The sequence below is a fragment of the Osmerus eperlanus genome, chromosome 17 (assembly GCF_963692335.1).
Source record: "Osmerus eperlanus chromosome 17, fOsmEpe2.1, whole genome shotgun sequence".
NCBI classification, from domain to species: domain Eukaryota; kingdom Metazoa; phylum Chordata; class Actinopteri; order Osmeriformes; family Osmeridae; genus Osmerus; species Osmerus eperlanus.
In genome coordinates, this window is record NC_085034.1 from 7,473,703 (window position 1) to 7,491,001 (window position 17,299).

Sequence of the window (17,299 nt, forward strand, 5' to 3'; positions counted from 1 at the left end):
GTATGAAAATGCGACACTATAAGAGCAGTACACAGTTCTGTATTCTAAAGACAACTGTGGTAATAATAATGTTAGTAATAATGTCACTAAATAAACATTCAGTACTTCCAGCTCCCCATTATTTCCAGAACGTAACTCCTCCCATGTCGCGGGAGGAGGAACCGCTTGACGTTGAACCGCAGCCCCTTTCATTTCTAGCTTTGCTGAACTCCATTTTCTTCAGCCGATATTCAGGAAAAGAGGAGCTAAGACTTTGAAAAATGAATGAAGAATACGACGTTATCGTTCTGGGGACTGGACTGACGGTGAGGACGAAGAAATGCTACCATTTACCTTCATTTATGAGATTAACAACCTATTCTAATGCAAGTTGGGTGCAGCTCACTTGACTTGTCTTGAGCTGGACAGTTGCGAGCTAGCTATGCTAGGAAGCTAATTGCTATGCTAGAATCTAAAAGGCATTTTGGCAACATTCAGGCGGGGCCTATAACACACTGCTAACTGTAAACTTGATTGTCATACAACGTAGCTAGCGAGATATCTTAGACAACGGTCTATCGAATGAGCTTTGCTTATAATATATCCGAGGTACAAACATTGTTGACAAACAGGTTGTATCACTAATAAAAAAACGAAACCAGTTAGCTAGCTAGTAATATTGCAAGCTAGGTCTACTTGTCACTCTAGCTCGGGGCCAGTGCTAGTACAAGCTTTGTTCATTCGAGAAATAATGCTAACGTGTCATTTGGCCAGTTACACGTTCCTAATGTTGGAGAAGTAGACTACCATCTGTACACCTGTTGTCAATGGATTTTGGTAGCTAAGTAGTTGACACTTTATGATAGCATGTTACACTATTACGGATTTGTTTCTGTTCTTTTTTTTGCCTAGCTACAGTAGCAAGCGAACGTTGATAAACAGCCTCAGCCCACACACAGGCATGGGGTGTGGAGATTCTTATTCACCCGATCAAGTTGGCAAACTAGAAGTACTGAAAGAAATGGCAGCTTGGTTTGTTTGCTGACTTTAGTTTGCTGACTACTTCAAATCTTGTTTACATTTAGCTTATTGATCTCGTAGATAATTGCATTTCCGTAATTCATAAATAAATCTGCCGTAGCTAGGTTGCAAGGAAGAGATTCGCAATATCCGCGTAGATTGCTGTCTGCGCACGTTCAACTGACTGAATTTCAAGTACCATCACATGCATTGGCAGATTGAAGGAGGCTATTTCATTGTGACTTTTGACTATCTTTTATATTTAACCCTATTTGAATTTCTATTCCTAAGCGACTTATTGGTAGCTTGTATTGTTTTACGAGCTTAACTCGTAAAACAGTTGCACTTAGTGAAGACAGCATGACAGGAACAACTCGTGACGGAATTAGGTGGCTAGCCCTAGCTACTGAACATAGTTCATTGGTTCTACATTGTTTAGATCTCACTTTATGCCAAGGCATCAGAGCTAAAAATTACTAGAGCAAAAAATTAGGCCAGGTTAAAAAGTTCAAGTTTTTTTTAATGTTGAAAAAGCGACACATAAAATAAACTGCAACTAGCCTAGTAGGCCTCAAACACTGGTGCTCGAACGTGAACGACGTGTGTCACATTAAGGGATACTGAGCAAGGTAGTTCCACATTTCTGCCAGTAAAAGTAGAAAATCAGTCTTTTGTGGCCATAATGTTTTGTGCTGTCCACTTCCAGCAGGATATGACGGCCAGGAAGGTTTGAGTTGTTTAGCTCGAGTCAAATCTGGGGGGGGGGGGGTTGGCAGCTAAGCAGAAAGGGGCTGGGTTAAGGGTGGGTAACTCCTGTGTTGTGTGCAAATGGGTGTGGTGAAGACAGACTACTTTCAGTTCCTCTATGTCAATATGGTAGTTCAGTAAAATTCAGACAAATTGTTGTCCAAAAAATTGGATACATCACATATGTTAAGTTAGACATAATAGACAGGCCTGGTTAATCAGCATTTGGTGATGGACAGGACTAATAGAGCAGGCGGCTGGGGAGGAAGGTAATGCCCATCTGGCCTAGACTAAGATTGTGGGAAGAAAAAGCATTCATGTTGCTTCAGTCAACTTTCACGCAAATCTAAATGGTGTTATCCAAGTAGTCCTCCTCACTGTCAAGCAGATGGTGATTCAACATCCTCTCTCCCAATGCAGAGCCCCTGTCAGACAGTGTGGTACCAACCAGAGCTTTGAAAATCACAGCCTAACTCATGAAAGAGTTTTGGAAAATGCCAAGATGGCACAGTCAGTCTTTCCATACTTACGTGAGGGCTTTCATGTGACACAGCCTTTTGAACTTCAGTCGCCTAACACAACTCAGTGCTCAAAGTAGGCATCAAACACACACACCAGTCAGTCACTCATCATAAACCCACCTGCTTTTATATAACCCTGGTTTTAAAGGTTGAACTATGACTTTTTTTTTTACCCTCATTTAGGCTTGTCTTGAGTATTTTATCGACTGGAGTGTCTGACTTCTGAATTAGTACGTTGTCCTCCCTCAGGACATAGGCTGCATGACTGACAGTGTGGTGACTGGGCAGTGCCTGCCTCAGTATTTCAGAGCCCATATTTACTGTATGTAAGCACCAGCAAGGCAGCTTCGGTCCCATGCCACTCGAATGGACTAATGATGACGAATCACAATTAAGTCTTCCCAACAATTATGCACACCCATAATCGATCTCCAATGTGTTTTTAATGGTCCCTCAAACCATAACGAGCCACTGGCACTTACCCTGCACTGTTTAGAGCACAATATGTGTTGTGTGAACCTTATTGCATGGAAATACAGTAGCGTGGCCTATAGAATCAGAGAGTATTGTTAAAAGCACTATTAGCCTTACAAGCTAACACAAGTGTTTTTTTCGTAACTCCAAATTCAATGAAGCATGTATAGTGCCACATTATTTGGGCTATATGATGTCATCCTTAGTTGGGCCTTTGGCCTTGTTTGTCCCCATTTGCACAAGATACTTTCCTGCCAACCCTTTCCTTTTATGACATAATATTATTCAGATCTCATTACTGCATTGAACTTGTCAAGTTCATAGAACAAGGAACACATATCCATTTTGTTGTCAGGGCTGCTTTGGAATTGGTGATGTCATGGTCATACTACGACTGTAGCTCAATCTTTCTGGCACTTTCCAGTAAATGTTTTCTGAATAAAGTCCACAGAATCACATGATGTAGCCAGCCGTGTTTTTTTTTTTTTTTGCTGCTCCTACAAACCGACTGGCGTAATCGTATTAGGGCCTTTGGTCAGTTGAAATTCCAGAGTCACTTAGCCTACGTGCACGTTTTCCTTTTCAAGCACCAGGTCGTACTCTTCACTGAAACCTGCTGCCATGACAGAAGAACTCTAACCCTACCTCAGCACTACTGGGAGACATGACAGCAATGTGATGATGCGGCAGACTTTCTCATCTAAATTCCCTCCTTCAAATGGAGCGTGATTTCAACTGGATGCTTGTAGCTAGCCTACTCTCATCCTCTCTCTCTCTCGCTCGCTCGCTCGCTCGCCCTGTAGTTTGTGGGTGCACTTACTGTAAGGCTGTTTCTCCCCTAGTAGACAGACAGAGAATGCTAAATGGTGTCCTCTCTTCTACTTTTTGGAGTTCTTCCCTAGTGGAAATATTAACCAGCCCGGAAGTCTTGTAATAATGAACTGTAACTCCCACCTGTGCACCTCCTTAAATGTGACCAGCATACTCCAGAACAGCAGACATTTCTGGCTATGCTGGGTCACTGGCTGCAACCGCATAAGTCCGGTGAATCTCAAAAACCATGTATTGTTTTCCTCTATCCTCTACACTTTGTTTGCTGTAATTCTAGAGCCCTGGCCAAGTTTTAACAGGGCTGGTTGAGGCCCACACCAACCACAGTCAGTTATCAGATCAAAACATGAAAAGACAGAGCCTAGCCAGACAGGGACCACATTCATGACTCAAACCACAAGGGTGACAAAGCCTTAATGGTTTGCACTGTGATTTTAAACTGGCCTGTGTCAAATGGCATTTAGTGCAGTTTGTAACTAGCACAAGACCTTTATTGGCCAAGTCCCTTTGTCCTTTGATACAACTACAGCTTTGATAACTCGATTGTTTTGACGTTGTTTTTAGTTTGTGCCACTCAAAATGTCTGTCGTCCAATAGGAATGCATCCTGTCGGGGATCATGTCAGTGAAGGGGAAGAAGGTTCTGCACATGGACCGTAACTCCTACTACGGGGCCGAGAGCGCCTCCATCACGCCCCTGGAGGACGTAAGTCAACATCTGACCTGCCCTGCCTCAGCCAAGAATTGCTACACTTAACTGGCAGTTGGCACATCCTGTTAGATCTGCTACATTCCTCTAATGTCCTTTTCTAGAAATGTCTAACACACAGAGGCTATCATCAGGGCCAACTCACTCCTAATATCCTTCCCAGTTGACCAGAGCACATGATCAATTAATTGTCTGTGTGACTTCCATTATGTGCGCTGCTTGGCAAGTAGTTGTGTATGAACAACAACGTCGATGGTTTTGCTCGTAGCTCTACAAGCGCTTCAGCATTCCAGGGAGCCCGCCAGACTCCATGGGGAAAGGCCGTGACTGGAATGTTGACCTCATCCCCAAGTTCCTCATGGCCAACGGTAAAAACATGCTACCACGAATCACTCCCACCTCCCCCTACTCTTCTTGAGACTCATCACTTATGTTGACTCTCAGAGGATATATGAGAGGATATATATTCAGTGCCTGGCGGGGTCAGAGTGTAATTTCTTACTGTGCTTTTAGCTGCGATTGCCAGTCAAACAAGAGGCCCAATGCTCCACCAAATGTATTTGATGTTTTCAGGAGAGGACAAATGATTAGAAATTAAACAGAGGGTGTTGAAACGGTGAGTGTTTGTTAACGCCTCCGCTCTTTAACCTGTTCAGGCCAGCTGGTCCGCATGCTGCTGATCACACAGGTCACACGCTACCTGGACTTCAAGGTGATTGAGGGCAGCTTTGTCTACAAGAAGGGAAGCATCTACAAAGTCCCCTCCACCGAGACTGAGGCTCTGGCATCCAGTGAGTCCAGGGGGCACTGTGGGAAGGGGGGGGGGGGGGGGGTGCTGGGTTTCGTAGTTTTTCTTCTCCACTTTCACCTGTGTCATGTTGTCACAACAACATTTGCTGTAGCCAAAATGTACTCGATTTGTAAACGCAGTCTTTTTCGATGACTGTTCTCCCTCGAAGGTCTGATGGGGCTGTTTGAGAAACGACGCTTCCGGAAGTTCCTGGTGTTCGTCGCCAACTTTGACGAGAACGACCCCAAGACCATGGAGGGCGTGGACCCCAAAAAGACAACAATGAGAGACGTGTTCAAGAAGTTCGACCTGGGACAGGACGTCATAGACTTCACCGGCCACTCTCTCGCCCTCTACCGCACAGACGAGTGAGTACCCAGGAGCACCAGAGCATCACAAAAAGATGGTTTAACCCCAAACCAGTTTGATGCCCTGAAATATCTCTAAATAGTACTATGACCGCCTTGTTGGACACTGTCTGGGTTTTGTGCTTTCTCTTCCTTACCCACTCAGATACCTGGACCAGCCCTGCATGGACGCGATAAACCGGATCAAGCTATACAGCGAGTCCCTGGCCAGATATGGCAAGAGCCCCTACCTTTACCCCCTCTACGGCCTGGGAGAACTGCCCCAAGGGTTTGCCAGGTAACACCTCCTCTCAACCTGCTGGTGTCATTACCAACAGAGCTCATAGATGGTTGTGAATGTCCACTCGCTATGGGAGTGTTGAGCTTTTGAGTTTGCAACTTCAATCCCCCTGTTTCCTCTCAGATTAAGTGCCATCTACGGAGGGACCTACATGCTGAACAAGCCCATCGAGGAGATCGTCATGGAGAACGGGAAGGTGGTGGGAGTCAAGTCTGAGGGAGAGGTAAGGGCCAACTCGCACATCTGACGACTGGATGGAAGGCAACCCCTTGTGTAGCAACAGCCTCCGGTGGAGACTTAAGCTCTGACGTGTCAAATCTGTCTCCCAGATCGCACGCTGCAAGCAGCTGATCTGTGACCCCAGCTACATCATGGACCGCGCCACCAAGGTGGGTCAGGTGATGCGGGTCATCTGCATCATGAACCACCCCATCAAGAACACCAGCGATGCCAACTCCTGTCAGATCATCATCCCCCAGAACCAGGTCAACAGGAAGCACGGTGAGTCAGCAATGTCATCGAGGCACGATGGCCCCACATACAGCGCGCTGATGGAAAGCGGATCAGAGGATTCGCGCTAAGTCGTCGACTCAAACGGGGTTGTTTCTCTCTCACCGCAGACATCTACGTGTGCATGGTCTCCTTCGCACACAACGTGGCCGCCCAGGGCAAGTACGTGGCCATCGTGAGCACCACGGTGGAGACCGACGACCCCGAGAAGGAGATCAAACCAGCCCTGGACCTGCTGGAGCCTGTCGAGCAGAAGTACGTACCGTATGAGTCCCATGTGGGTGCTTTGTGCTCATGATTGTCAGCTGTCCAGAGATGCCATCTATGCCGGTGTGTTTAACCCTGCGTTTAATATCCATGTAGGTTTGTGAGTATCAGCGATCAGTACGCACCAACTGATCCCGGGGCTGACAGCCAGGTAGGGGTCCATAACCTTTTGGAGGTTTTGTGTACAGGTTCTTCAACCGTAGCAAAACATTCGTCTTGCATCCCTCACCCCCCCCCCCCCCCCATTCAGTTTAAACCCATTTTAAATAAGTGTATTTTTTTTTTTTTTATCACAGATTTTCATCTCTCGTACCTATGACGCAACAACTCACTTTGAGACCACCTGCGACGACATCAAGGACATCTACAAGCGGATGACGGGGACAGACTTTGACTTTGCCGAGATGGAGCGCAAGAAGAACGACATCTTCGGCGACGCTGCTGACCAGTAGAGAAAACGAGTCTGCCACACTCCTGAATATCAATTAATGTCGCTGACAACGAAAATCTTAAAGAAAAAAAAATAGAGAAAAAAAAAGTCAAAGATGGGCTGTCGGATGATACAAGTATATGTTTTGCCCATCAAGGAAGTTCATGATATAGAGTTATATTATAGCATTGCTGGAAAGGGGACAGGGTGGAAGTTATGCTTTTTATAACCACGTTCAGACAAATATTGCACTGAATACTGGTTAATACCCTTAATTTTTACTCATCATGTAACCACAGTCCGCCTCGGCTAGGCGAGGGATACATAGTCCAAAGATGCCAAATCAATTGATCAGTCACATAAAACATCACCACAGATTTGTAAGTTTAGTTGTGGGTTACAAAAAATCTATTTGTGTTAATGTGCTGAATGAGTTACCATGTAAAAGCATAAGTGTTTGGGAGTTGTGGAATATGAACAGTTGTGTCTTGTTATCGTCTACACGAGTGTGGTTGTTTTTTTGGGAGGAAGTAGGGGAGTGGCTTGGCTTCTTCCATTTGTACTCCAGCAGTTCTTCCTACCAAGCTAGCATAGCACACTTACTCCGCAAACACCAACAAACTGTGTGAGGAGTTAATACTTCAGTAACCAGCTTAAATGAAAAACAGTATCTGGGATGCCTGGTGGTCATGGGGGACTATTTTGTTGTATTTTTGTATTGTCTCTCATCTCCAATCTTAGCCCAGTCCTGGGCAAGGCATTATGCTATTCTTAAGCCAAGCCACTAGGCGAGTGTAGTCCAGCAAAAAAAGCAAACTTCCTGTTCCTGTTTGCAGCAGCTTGAGTAACTACAATGTATCAGAGGAGACATATTTCCTTTTACTTAAAGATGAAAAGATCCAAGCTGTGCAAAGCAGGTTGGGGAATATGTGATAATGTTGACTGTAATTGCTTTAGAAGGACCAAATGTCTACTATGGCAGTATTGATATGACAAGGGCCGTGTAATAATGTCACCATTGTTTTAAAAGATTATGAAACATATTGGGCCCAAATGATTTCTGTACTGCAAAGTAAATAAAGTTGTGAAAAAATACACAATTGTTTGGCTGGGCTGTGGAGTTCTGTTGGATTTACCTTAATGCAATCATTTGAAAATAATACTGTTGTGGTTATGCTTTGTTCATTGTTCAAACCTCTTCATTGTCTGTTTTATTATGTCGACATTGCAATAACCTGCCTGTCACAATGACCTTTGCACAATGCATGAGTTACTCATTGACAATCGCTCGTATCCAATACCCTTAATTCGCAGCAGCTGTATCATGTTGAACTACAACCCCCACAATCCCCTCACTTGCTCCCAGACTTCCCCGTATCATAACAGTTCTCACATGGACCCGTGTTTCTATAAATACAGGTAGCACACTTACTGTGTTCTGCCGCGTGTCGTTTATTTGTCGAGTTACCCAAGGCTCTTCCTCTAAAATGACGGATTTAACAGCGGCTCGTCGAACATTTTTTGGCGATATTGGTAAGTGAGATGTGAAATGTAGACTACGTCTGATTTGTAAATGAGATGACTGATAGCTGATACATTCGTTTGGTTTTGGTCTAAAACAATGACAATGCACACCGTATGATAGAGTTCATTACACACACGTTTGTGCAATTATTATTATTTTACTTAAGGGTTTTGGGCTGACCGAACAGCGTTGCATGAGGCCGCGTCACTCGGCAGGGCCCTGCAACTGAAGCAGCTAATAGACAGTGGAGAGTGTGTAAACACGGTGACAGTGGATAACATCACTCCACTCCACGACGCCTGCATTCAAGGACAGCCTAACTGTGCTCGTCTACTGCTTAACGCAGGTGCTCAGGTGAGAGAACTGAGAACAGCCAATTAAAAGCCATCCATCTCTTTCTGACCAACACTTTTCAGACCTTCTACTCTATCCCAGGTGGACGTGAGGACCATCCATGGAAGCACACCTCTCTGTAATGCCTGCGCTGCAGGAAATATGGAGTGTGCAAAGATGCTGCTTGACCATGGAGCCAAAGTCAACCCTTCCCTCACAGCTCTGACAGCCTCCCCTCTACACGAGGCTTGCATCCGTGGTAATCCAGCACAGTGCAGAAACGGAACCTACAGCTCAGATTGTAAGAATAAGAATGTAAAGAAAGGGAAAAAAAAGTATATTTTTTTTATGTTCAGGTAATGCAGACTTGGTGAGACTACTCATAACCAATGGAGCCCTGCTGGAAGCTTATGATATCCACTTTGGGAACCCTCTTCACACTGCATGTGCTAAGGGACATGTGGACTGTGCCCAGGTCCTGCTCAATGCAGGTAAGGGTAACAGTGAGTAACTGTAGGAGGACAAAATATGACTGTCTCAAGCACGTTTTTTTCTTACCAAGGCGCCAAGGTGAACGCAACCAAGTTCCATGAGACGGCCCTCCACCACGCAGCCCGAGTGGAGATGGTGGACATGATCGAGCTGCTGGTGCAGTTTGGGGGCGAAGTGTACGCCAGAGATAACCAAGAACAAAAACCTATAGACTACACCGAGCCTGGGTCTCCCTCTGAAGTCTGCTTCAAGTTTTATGAAAGTAAGTCACACTCCTCCATTTAAACAATTCGACCAGCACCACCAAGAATAAATACCACATAGCAAGTCATGGTAATACTGAGCATTGATGCCCTGGGTTTGGTTGCTATGAGCCAGGGGCACGTCTGTCCTCTGACTGCAGGTACGCCCCTGAGTCTACAGCAGCTTTGCAGAATCGTTTTACGGTCCAAGATGGGCACCAGGGCTCAGGAGGTCGTAGGTCAACTGGACATATGTCACCTCATCAGAAGCTACCTTCTCTATGAGTTATAATGTTAGACTCCAGTCATGCACCTCTATGGACAATCCTCAGGGAGAAACATGTCTATGTCTTAAAATAAAAGGAAGTCAGTGTGTGAGAGATGAGATGTGTGCAAAGCTACTCCTGAATTGCTAATCAGCCCAAACACTGGCTCAAGTGTTTTCAAAGTTGACCTTGTGTAAACACAAGGTGGGATTTTGGAAAATACCAACTGTATTGTTTGGACGTGTAGGATGTTTAATGTAGGAAAGGACTAAGTAAATACATTTTTGTTAACTGAAATGCATGTTGTCAAACAGTAATTATCATTGTACCTCTTCTGGCATACTGAGCTAACTCACACTTTCACCATAAAATGATTTAAGGCCAAATTAAATAGATATTCTATTACAACAATCTTAAAGAAAAACAATTCATTAATACAGTGCAGTATGCGATACATAGACTATAGGGATTATGGTTCAGCAAACTACATTTGCTTGAAAGTGATTCCATTGATTATGCTTCATTAAACCATGTTTTTTAACCCATTAATTAAAAATGATCTCTTTCTTTTTACTGTTAGCTTGCAGCATTTGTTATTTAAAATGTACATGTAACCATGAGTGTTACAAATTATCATGAATATAAAAGGCATATACATTTTTGGTTAAATTAAAGGCACAAACTTTTTTTTTGTTCATATTTCTCCCCTCAAAAAGCCTATAAAACTCATACGAGAAGGCCAGTCACATGGATATTCAAACATGTTCCTTCTGAATAAAAATCTGTCAAATGTGCACTCAATCAGAGGGAGGATCTTGGAACAGCCTCTTCCCCTTAGGTGTGTGGAGGGTGAGCTCCTGCAGGCTGGAACAGCCAAGTGGCGACTCCATTGGCTCTGCCTAAAATGGTGACAAAGCAACAGGACCGGTCATCAACAACACCCAACCCAAAGAGTTGAACTGGGTCATTCCTTCTGGTAACTTCTGCCAGTATATCAGTGTGTTACTAAACTCACCTTGAGTTGTTTCCTAGGGGTGCAGCTGTCTAGTGGGCTGAGAATCCTTTTGGTGCAAGGCGAACCTCGAGTCAGAGCAGTGCCAACGTGGCCATCATTTCTAGCACAGTTAGCCTCTGATGTGATGTCATCAGCGTGTAGCTCGCCAGAGTGGTCGTCAGAGCTGTTCATAGATGACCAGGAGTACGTCTCTGTAAAAATCATGTCATCTCGAAGAGACATGTCAGAAGCGTCCTCTTTCTTAACTGTAACCACTTCTCCATCCCGCGAAAGGCTTTTGGATATGACAGGTGCTCTGGAGGAAATGGGCTTTTGTGAGGACCGAGGGGTGGACTGTGTAGGCCCAAAGCCAGGGGCCGGTGTGCCTGGCTGGGGATGGCTGGACCTGGGTTGACTGGGAAGGGTCTGTCCCGCCAGTAGCTCCTTGACCAGCCCCTGAAGCCTTGTGTTGCGTTGGATGACCGGGGCTTTGATGGCAAACTGTATGCCTCCCTTGTGAGCCACAACATACACCCGCTTCTGTCCCCTGGTCACCGCCGTGTACACATGCTTCCAGGTCTGAGCTTTGCCATCTCCCAGCACATACACAACGGTCTCTGTTTCCGAGCCCTAAGATGGGGGAGAGGGAAGGGCAAAAAACAAAAAAACAATACATTTTCGACATCAAGTGATTCAGCTGGTGTATGGACTGCTTTGCCACAAGAAAGCGATCGTCTAGGATCTGTGTGTGGTGTGTGTCGGAGAGAGGGGGGGGAACCTGGAAGGTGTGTATGGTTCTAGCCCAGGCGTGCTGCAGCCTGCACTCTTTCTGCAGCTCTCTGTAGGACGCAGTCACAACCCGGTCGTCACAATCCCTCAAGGTCAGGTAGCGCGTCTTCCTGCGGCGCCTGCCAACCTCCTCCTTAGTGACGTCCTGCCAGTCGCAGTGAAGAAACAAGGTGAACAATCATCGCCTCGGGCCAGCTGGAGTACCGCTTCCCTCCTTCCCCCCACCTGCTCGATGAAGAATATCTCTCCGTTGCAGAGGCGCAGCTTGTTCTTGTCCGCCTGTTTCTGCTCCTCGTCCCCTCCGTCCGCGTTCATCGCAGTGCTGCTGGGCCAGCTCTCTCTCTCTGCTCCGGCTTGGGCCTCTTCATCCTCGTTGTTGACGTAGCCGTTCTTGGTGCAGCAGACTTTATCCCCAGGTTGAAACACCACTCTGTTCTTGTGGTTTCTGTTGATGGGGAATGGCTCTGGTCTTGTGTTGCTAATGCCATCATGGTACAGTAGCAGAATGGTAACACATGCAGTAGCAGTTTACTTACTTGGTGAGGTGGTCGCAGTAGTGCTTACAGCAAAGATCATTGATCATGGCGCACTCCTTCCTATAACAGAAGGTCATGGTGCACATTGAGGAGCAGAAATTTCCAGCAATGAAAGTGGTTTAAAAAACAAGAGGCAGTGCATTGTCCCTCGTCTTTCTGTAGCTCAATGTAACCCGTGATAATATGCAAGGTTCTGGTACCTTCTAAAAGCGATGAACTGAGACGTCTCATGAACCTGCAGCCCGGGAGCTTCTGCCAGCAGCCGTTTGATAGCATTGGGCAGCTCTGAAACAGCATTCTGAATCAAGTCTTGATACACCACGTATATTTTCCTGCATGTGACATACTAAAGATGAATTGACACCATGTGTTTATGAGGTACTGTGTTTCCCCCGACTCCCTGCTCACCATCAGGATCATTGGGTAGAAGAATGAGGATGAAGCTCTTGTCCGCCGAGGGCATGGTGCAGGGCTCACTCAGGTCCACAGTGGCATCAAAGTCCAAAGGACGAAAGAAACCTCTCATGCCCATGTCTGAGATTCTGCAACGCAGAAGAAGCCTAGTTCAAACGGGTCCTGCTCAGGTCCAGCTTTGAAAATGCCGTGGTTTATTGATTATAGGGTTGATTATTGATTACAGGTAGGCAGGCATGTGGGGTATTCAGTGGTGAGGAAGAAGGCCTAGGTTTGGGCTGTGTTATTGTTATGATTCCACGAATCATAACGCATGGCTCCCTAGGACAGGGAAGAGGGAAGTTGCCAAGGGAACACTCCTACTTGAAGGCCTCGTGTTTGGGTTACGACTGATTCTGGGATTTGTGTTCACTCATGGGAAGACGTTAGGGCTACGAGTGGCAGGTCAAGCTGAGGGGTAAGGAGGGGCACACGTCGGTCTCATTGAGGGGGATGCACATTGGCTGAGTAGAAGGGGGTGAACTTGGGGTTGGGAAGAAAAGGGAACATAGAGAGAGGTATTGAGCGGTCATTAGAGACAGTGAGTGCGCACGCATGTTGGCTTTATTGAAGACAGGTTGGCCTTGGCCAACGTGGGAAGAAACATCTAGAAACAACATGTTGCAGGGCGGGAGATTTTCCTCATATCAGGCTATATAATGGGTTGTGTCTTGTGTGCAAGTGCTTTTTGTGTCTTACTGTACCACATGCTGCATTGCTGAATAAACCATCAAGCCACCTTGACTTAGAAAGATATTCTGTCTCTGACTATTTTTGACTAAAATCCTTAGAAAAACCCTACAAAAACACTACTGACTGTTTAAACAGCTTTCACGAGTGAGAACATCAGATTTCGCTTTTCATGAAATCATGTGGATTATATTAGTATATCAACAACGAAATCACGTTAAACAATGTTTACCGTCCAGAGTTTTTGACGATGAGCTCAGACTCAGCCCTGTGATTGGTCCTCATCTCTATCGCATACTTGGCCAGCGTCAGACTGTGGAACAGGTCGTGGAGAGTGTTCCCCGGCATGATGCTGGGAAGCTGCCTCACATCCCCTGCACACCATGAAGTGCCACATAGGACAGGATGGGCCATGGGGAGAGAGGGGGGGATCGAGAGAAAAGGAGAGAACGTGAAAGTGGAGAAGTTGAGCGAGATCAACAAAAAGAGAGGGAAAGAGAGATAAACGGAAAATGAAGATAAACCTGGTCCTGAGAGAGGTATTTGATGTTTGAGCTCACCCAGGAGGATGAACTTCCTGAGCCTGGCGTGTTTGGTCAGCATGGTGAGAATGGAGTGGAGCAGCATCACACACACCAGGCTGCCCTCGTCCACCACCAGGACACGCACCGATGCAAACTTCCAGTTTTTGGGCTGCCCGCTCTCATCCTTCTTCGCTTTCATGAAACTCCACATCACCTGTGAAGACAAAGAACTCTTAACAGTCATAACAGGGGACATGGAGCAAGTAAATACACTCCCTTAACAGCGAATACACTCTCTAAACAGACAACTATATGGGTTCAGTGTCCCGTCTCGACACCTCCGCCCTCCTCACCTGATGCAGGGTGAAGGCGGTGAAGCAGGTTTTCTTGGTCAACATGGCGGCAGCTCTGCCCGTGGGAGCGGTGAGCAGGACCTCGTCTTTAGCCTGTATGGACGATCCGTCAGCAGCCTCCTCCTTCACCTGCGCCTCCTGGGGCCCCAGGAGGCCGGGCCCCAGATCCTGCCAGCTCTCCGAGCCCTGGTCGTCGTTCTCGTAGTCCGCGCAGGCCCTTTCCACCTCCTCCCTCTCGTGGCTCTGCTGCTGCATGGCAGCCTTGAACACCAGGCTGACCACCGTGGTCTTGCCGCAACCGCCCTTCCCGCTGATGATCGTCACAGGGTTGGCACAGATCATCTCGGCCGCCCGCACCTGGTCTGCGTCGAGCTCCACGGCGGCCTGGTTCTGGTCGTCGTCCTGTTTGATGTGGGCCATGGGTAAAAAGTCGGTTTCTGTACGTGCAGAACATTCAACTTTGGCAGTGGAGTGTGCAGAGGCAGCAGCAACAGCCACTCGGTCAATTTCAGTCAAGTTCCGTTTTTCTGTCGCAGCTGGCTCTGCGCCCGAGTCCTCTCCACCACCAGAACCCACCGCATCCCCCGCACCTCCCTTCCTCTTCCTCTCCTCTGCAGCGGCGCGCAGCACCCTCCTAACGTCCAACGGGATGCGCCAGGGCTCGCCCTCCACCAGGGCGCCAAGGCAGTCGTTGATGCCCTTCTCGTAGGAGAACAGGTTCCTGATCGCCACCTTCTGGCGGTCAGACTTGAGCACCCCCTGCTCCTTCAGGAAGTGTACGGCGTTCCACACCCCTTCTTCATCAGCCAGGCCGACCTTTTGACGCAGGTCCTGGCACAGGGGCTTGATGTCCATGTAGGTGCTTCCTGTTCTGTAGCAGTAACTCTTCAGATAGTCGTAGACACGAAGGGCGTTGCGCTGCAGGTCGGGGATCTGCCAGAGCAGCCGGCATTCATCGAAGGCCCTGAGCTGAGCCTCACAGCGGATAAGCTTCAACTCTTTAGACATGACCTGCGTAGGAAAGGGAAATGAGGATTAAAAACAGTGAAACTTTCAGGTTTAACACTATACGTTTGTTGATTTCCCAGCATGCCTTAGTTTGAATACAGATGAACTGTGAGAGACCGGCATGCATTAAGTTCACACAGTGCAGTCTTACATAGCTGAAGCCCAACTTCCAAACATCAGTTTTTATCATCTCTTCCAGTTTGGCCAGTAGACTGAGGTCCACTTCCTCCTCCCCTTCGTCCTCCTCTTCGTCCTCCTCCTCTTCTGCTACCTGTGGGGCTTGTGTCATCTGGGTGGTAGGTTGCCTTTCATTCCCCTTGCCCTTGCCTAGCAGGTCAGTGAAATGTCCTGGGAGCAGTGAGGGCAGGTACTGCATGACTAGAGGATACAGGGCTGCCGCCTGCACTCGCTTCCCTGCAACTGAGAACACAAGCTGAGCATCACTGTTTGAGCCCTCAATATCACTAAACACCTGGGTTCTGGATGTTATCCTGGTTTTGTGGAGACCGAAGGGAGAGTAAGGTCATGGTAACAGAATGGTACTCTAAAAAGAGGTATAGTTCATGTTAGGTCACCAACTAAGGTTATGTTTAGGTGGACATAAAATGGAATGGGTGCATGGCTCCTATACACACACCTGAGTTGATGACCAAGTTTTTGATCTGCTGCGCCACTGCTCTGTTTATCTCTTCATTCTCAAACTCAGTCAGGACCTCCAGGAGGTTAGGGAAGCCGATGTTTTTTTCACTGGGGAGCCACTGAAAGAACTGGTTAACAAACTCTGCCGTTATGTCACAGGCAGTCATGAAAAGAGACAATATCGATTTCCCTTCTTCTCTGTTCAGATCAGTGCGCAACTTGTAGCTGGGGTTACCCTTCAAGACCATCTTTTTTCTGCGTTGTTGTGCCGTGCATGTGATCTCCCACCAAGGGTCCCTCAGGGCGAAACATCCGTCTACTCTTAATTTATTTACAGACTGTAGGTCCTGGAATTCAACTGGAGAAAAGATATGAACAAAACAGGGATCACGTAGTGTTTTCGCAATACGATGTAGCTAATCAAACCGTTTTTATTTGAAGAGGCAGCCTAAGGCTAAGGGAAACTGGGGTGATAAATTACAATACTAACCTTCCGTCTTTGCAGGTATAGATGAATTGAACATGTGTCCTCCAGAACTAAAGTTGAGCATTTCTTTCATATCCAGGAATTCTGGCTGCTTTTCTTCCTCATCTTCACCAGAATCAGAATCTGCATCTCCTGCCCTTACAACTTTCTTTTCGGGTAAAATGTAACCTTTCAAGTTGACAACTCCCAAAGGAGTTCCTAAACTACACATGTTATCTATATTGTATTGTACCTGCAACTAGCTAACTTTGCGCGGTCTGTAATTGACGCAAATATCGAAAATATAAAAGGAAGTGTTTCTTCTTCTTTCCACACAAAGCGAACAGATACAACACTGTCGCCCCCTGCAAACCAGCCATGTCTGTTTTTTCTTATTTGGGTTCGGTTCCAGGCATAGCCAGAGCCTGTCTACGGGTTAGGGCTGTCTCTTATTAGACATTCTCTGGCATAGGCATAATAGAGATTGCGTCTCACTGGGAGATGCCTACACCGCCACCTACTGTGCTGGAGACATGTACGGCCTGCCCTATCTCCTCCACAACAGACCACTTCCTTAACCCTTGTGTTATCTTCGGGTCATTCTGACCCATCAGTCATTGTGACCCACCGTCGTATTGCGACAAATTTACCTCCTACAAAAACAAAGTGAAGCATTTTCTTTTAACTGTTGGGCTGTCTCAGACCCCCCACATTGCAATGGTTAAAAGAAAATTATTTTTATTTGTTTTTGTATTGGGTAAAATTGGGTAAACACAACGGTGGTTCGTTATGAACCTTTGGGTCATGTGACCCGAAGGCAGCACAAGGGTTAAGAAAGCCAATACCCTTCACACCCTTCCCTCCTCTCACTAAGTTTCCATCCCCATCCAACCTCTCTGACCTCTCATATAACCTTCCCTGTCTATATCATATCACAATACATCAACACATGCTCCAAGGTCTACTCCACCACTTAGCATCACACAATCCTGTACCATGCATTCCCCTAACCCAAATGTTGCATTCAGTCCTAAACACCCTATATCAGCCCTATTCCACACCTC

At 46.6% G+C, this 17,299-nt stretch overlaps 3 protein-coding genes across 5 annotated transcripts; 2 read left to right on the forward strand and 1 right to left on the reverse strand.

The window, feature by feature from the left end:
* Positions 1–147: 147 nt before the first annotated feature.
* Positions 148–8,027, forward strand: gdi2 (GDP dissociation inhibitor 2). Its single transcript, XM_062482814.1, has 11 exons — positions 148–305; positions 4,170–4,277; positions 4,549–4,648; positions 4,937–5,071; positions 5,240–5,438; positions 5,584–5,715; positions 5,842–5,941; positions 6,048–6,219; positions 6,339–6,483; positions 6,592–6,646; positions 6,792–8,027. The coding sequence occupies exons 1-11, from the start codon at positions 261–263 to the stop codon at positions 6,945–6,947; spliced, it is 1,347 nt and encodes a 448-aa protein (XP_062338798.1). The 5' UTR covers positions 148–260; the 3' UTR covers positions 6,948–8,027.
* Positions 8,028–8,324: 297 nt separating this feature from the next.
* Positions 8,325–9,897, forward strand: LOC134037456 (ankyrin repeat and SOCS box protein 13-like). Of its 3 annotated transcripts, none has more exons than XM_062482736.1 (6): positions 8,325–8,458; positions 8,617–8,804; positions 8,886–9,042; positions 9,140–9,274; positions 9,346–9,537; positions 9,654–9,897. In XM_062482736.1, the coding sequence occupies exons 1-6, from the start codon at positions 8,413–8,415 to the stop codon at positions 9,800–9,802; spliced, it is 867 nt and encodes a 288-aa protein (XP_062338720.1). In that variant the 5' UTR covers positions 8,325–8,412; the 3' UTR covers positions 9,803–9,897. The 3 variants fall into 3 exon arrangements, with proteins under 3 accessions (XP_062338720.1, XP_062338721.1, XP_062338722.1); XM_062482737.1 differs by having other exon boundaries at positions 9,679–9,897; XM_062482738.1 differs by lacking the exon at positions 9,140–9,274 and having other exon boundaries at positions 8,886–9,084.
* helb (helicase (DNA) B) lies at positions 9,556–16,662 on the reverse strand. The gene is made up of 13 exons (XM_062482733.1): positions 16,260–16,662; positions 15,768–16,127; positions 15,282–15,550; positions 14,123–15,133; positions 13,806–13,983; positions 13,478–13,619; positions 12,511–12,644; positions 12,303–12,387; positions 12,103–12,162; positions 11,792–12,011; positions 11,556–11,711; positions 10,799–11,407; positions 9,556–10,682 (listed from the first exon to the last, which is right to left on the reverse strand). Exons 1-13 carry the CDS (start codon positions 16,465–16,467, stop codon positions 10,581–10,583), a joined length of 3,534 nt encoding a protein of 1,177 aa, XP_062338717.1. The 5' UTR covers positions 16,468–16,662; the 3' UTR covers positions 9,556–10,580.
* Positions 16,663–17,299: the final 637 nt, after the last annotated feature.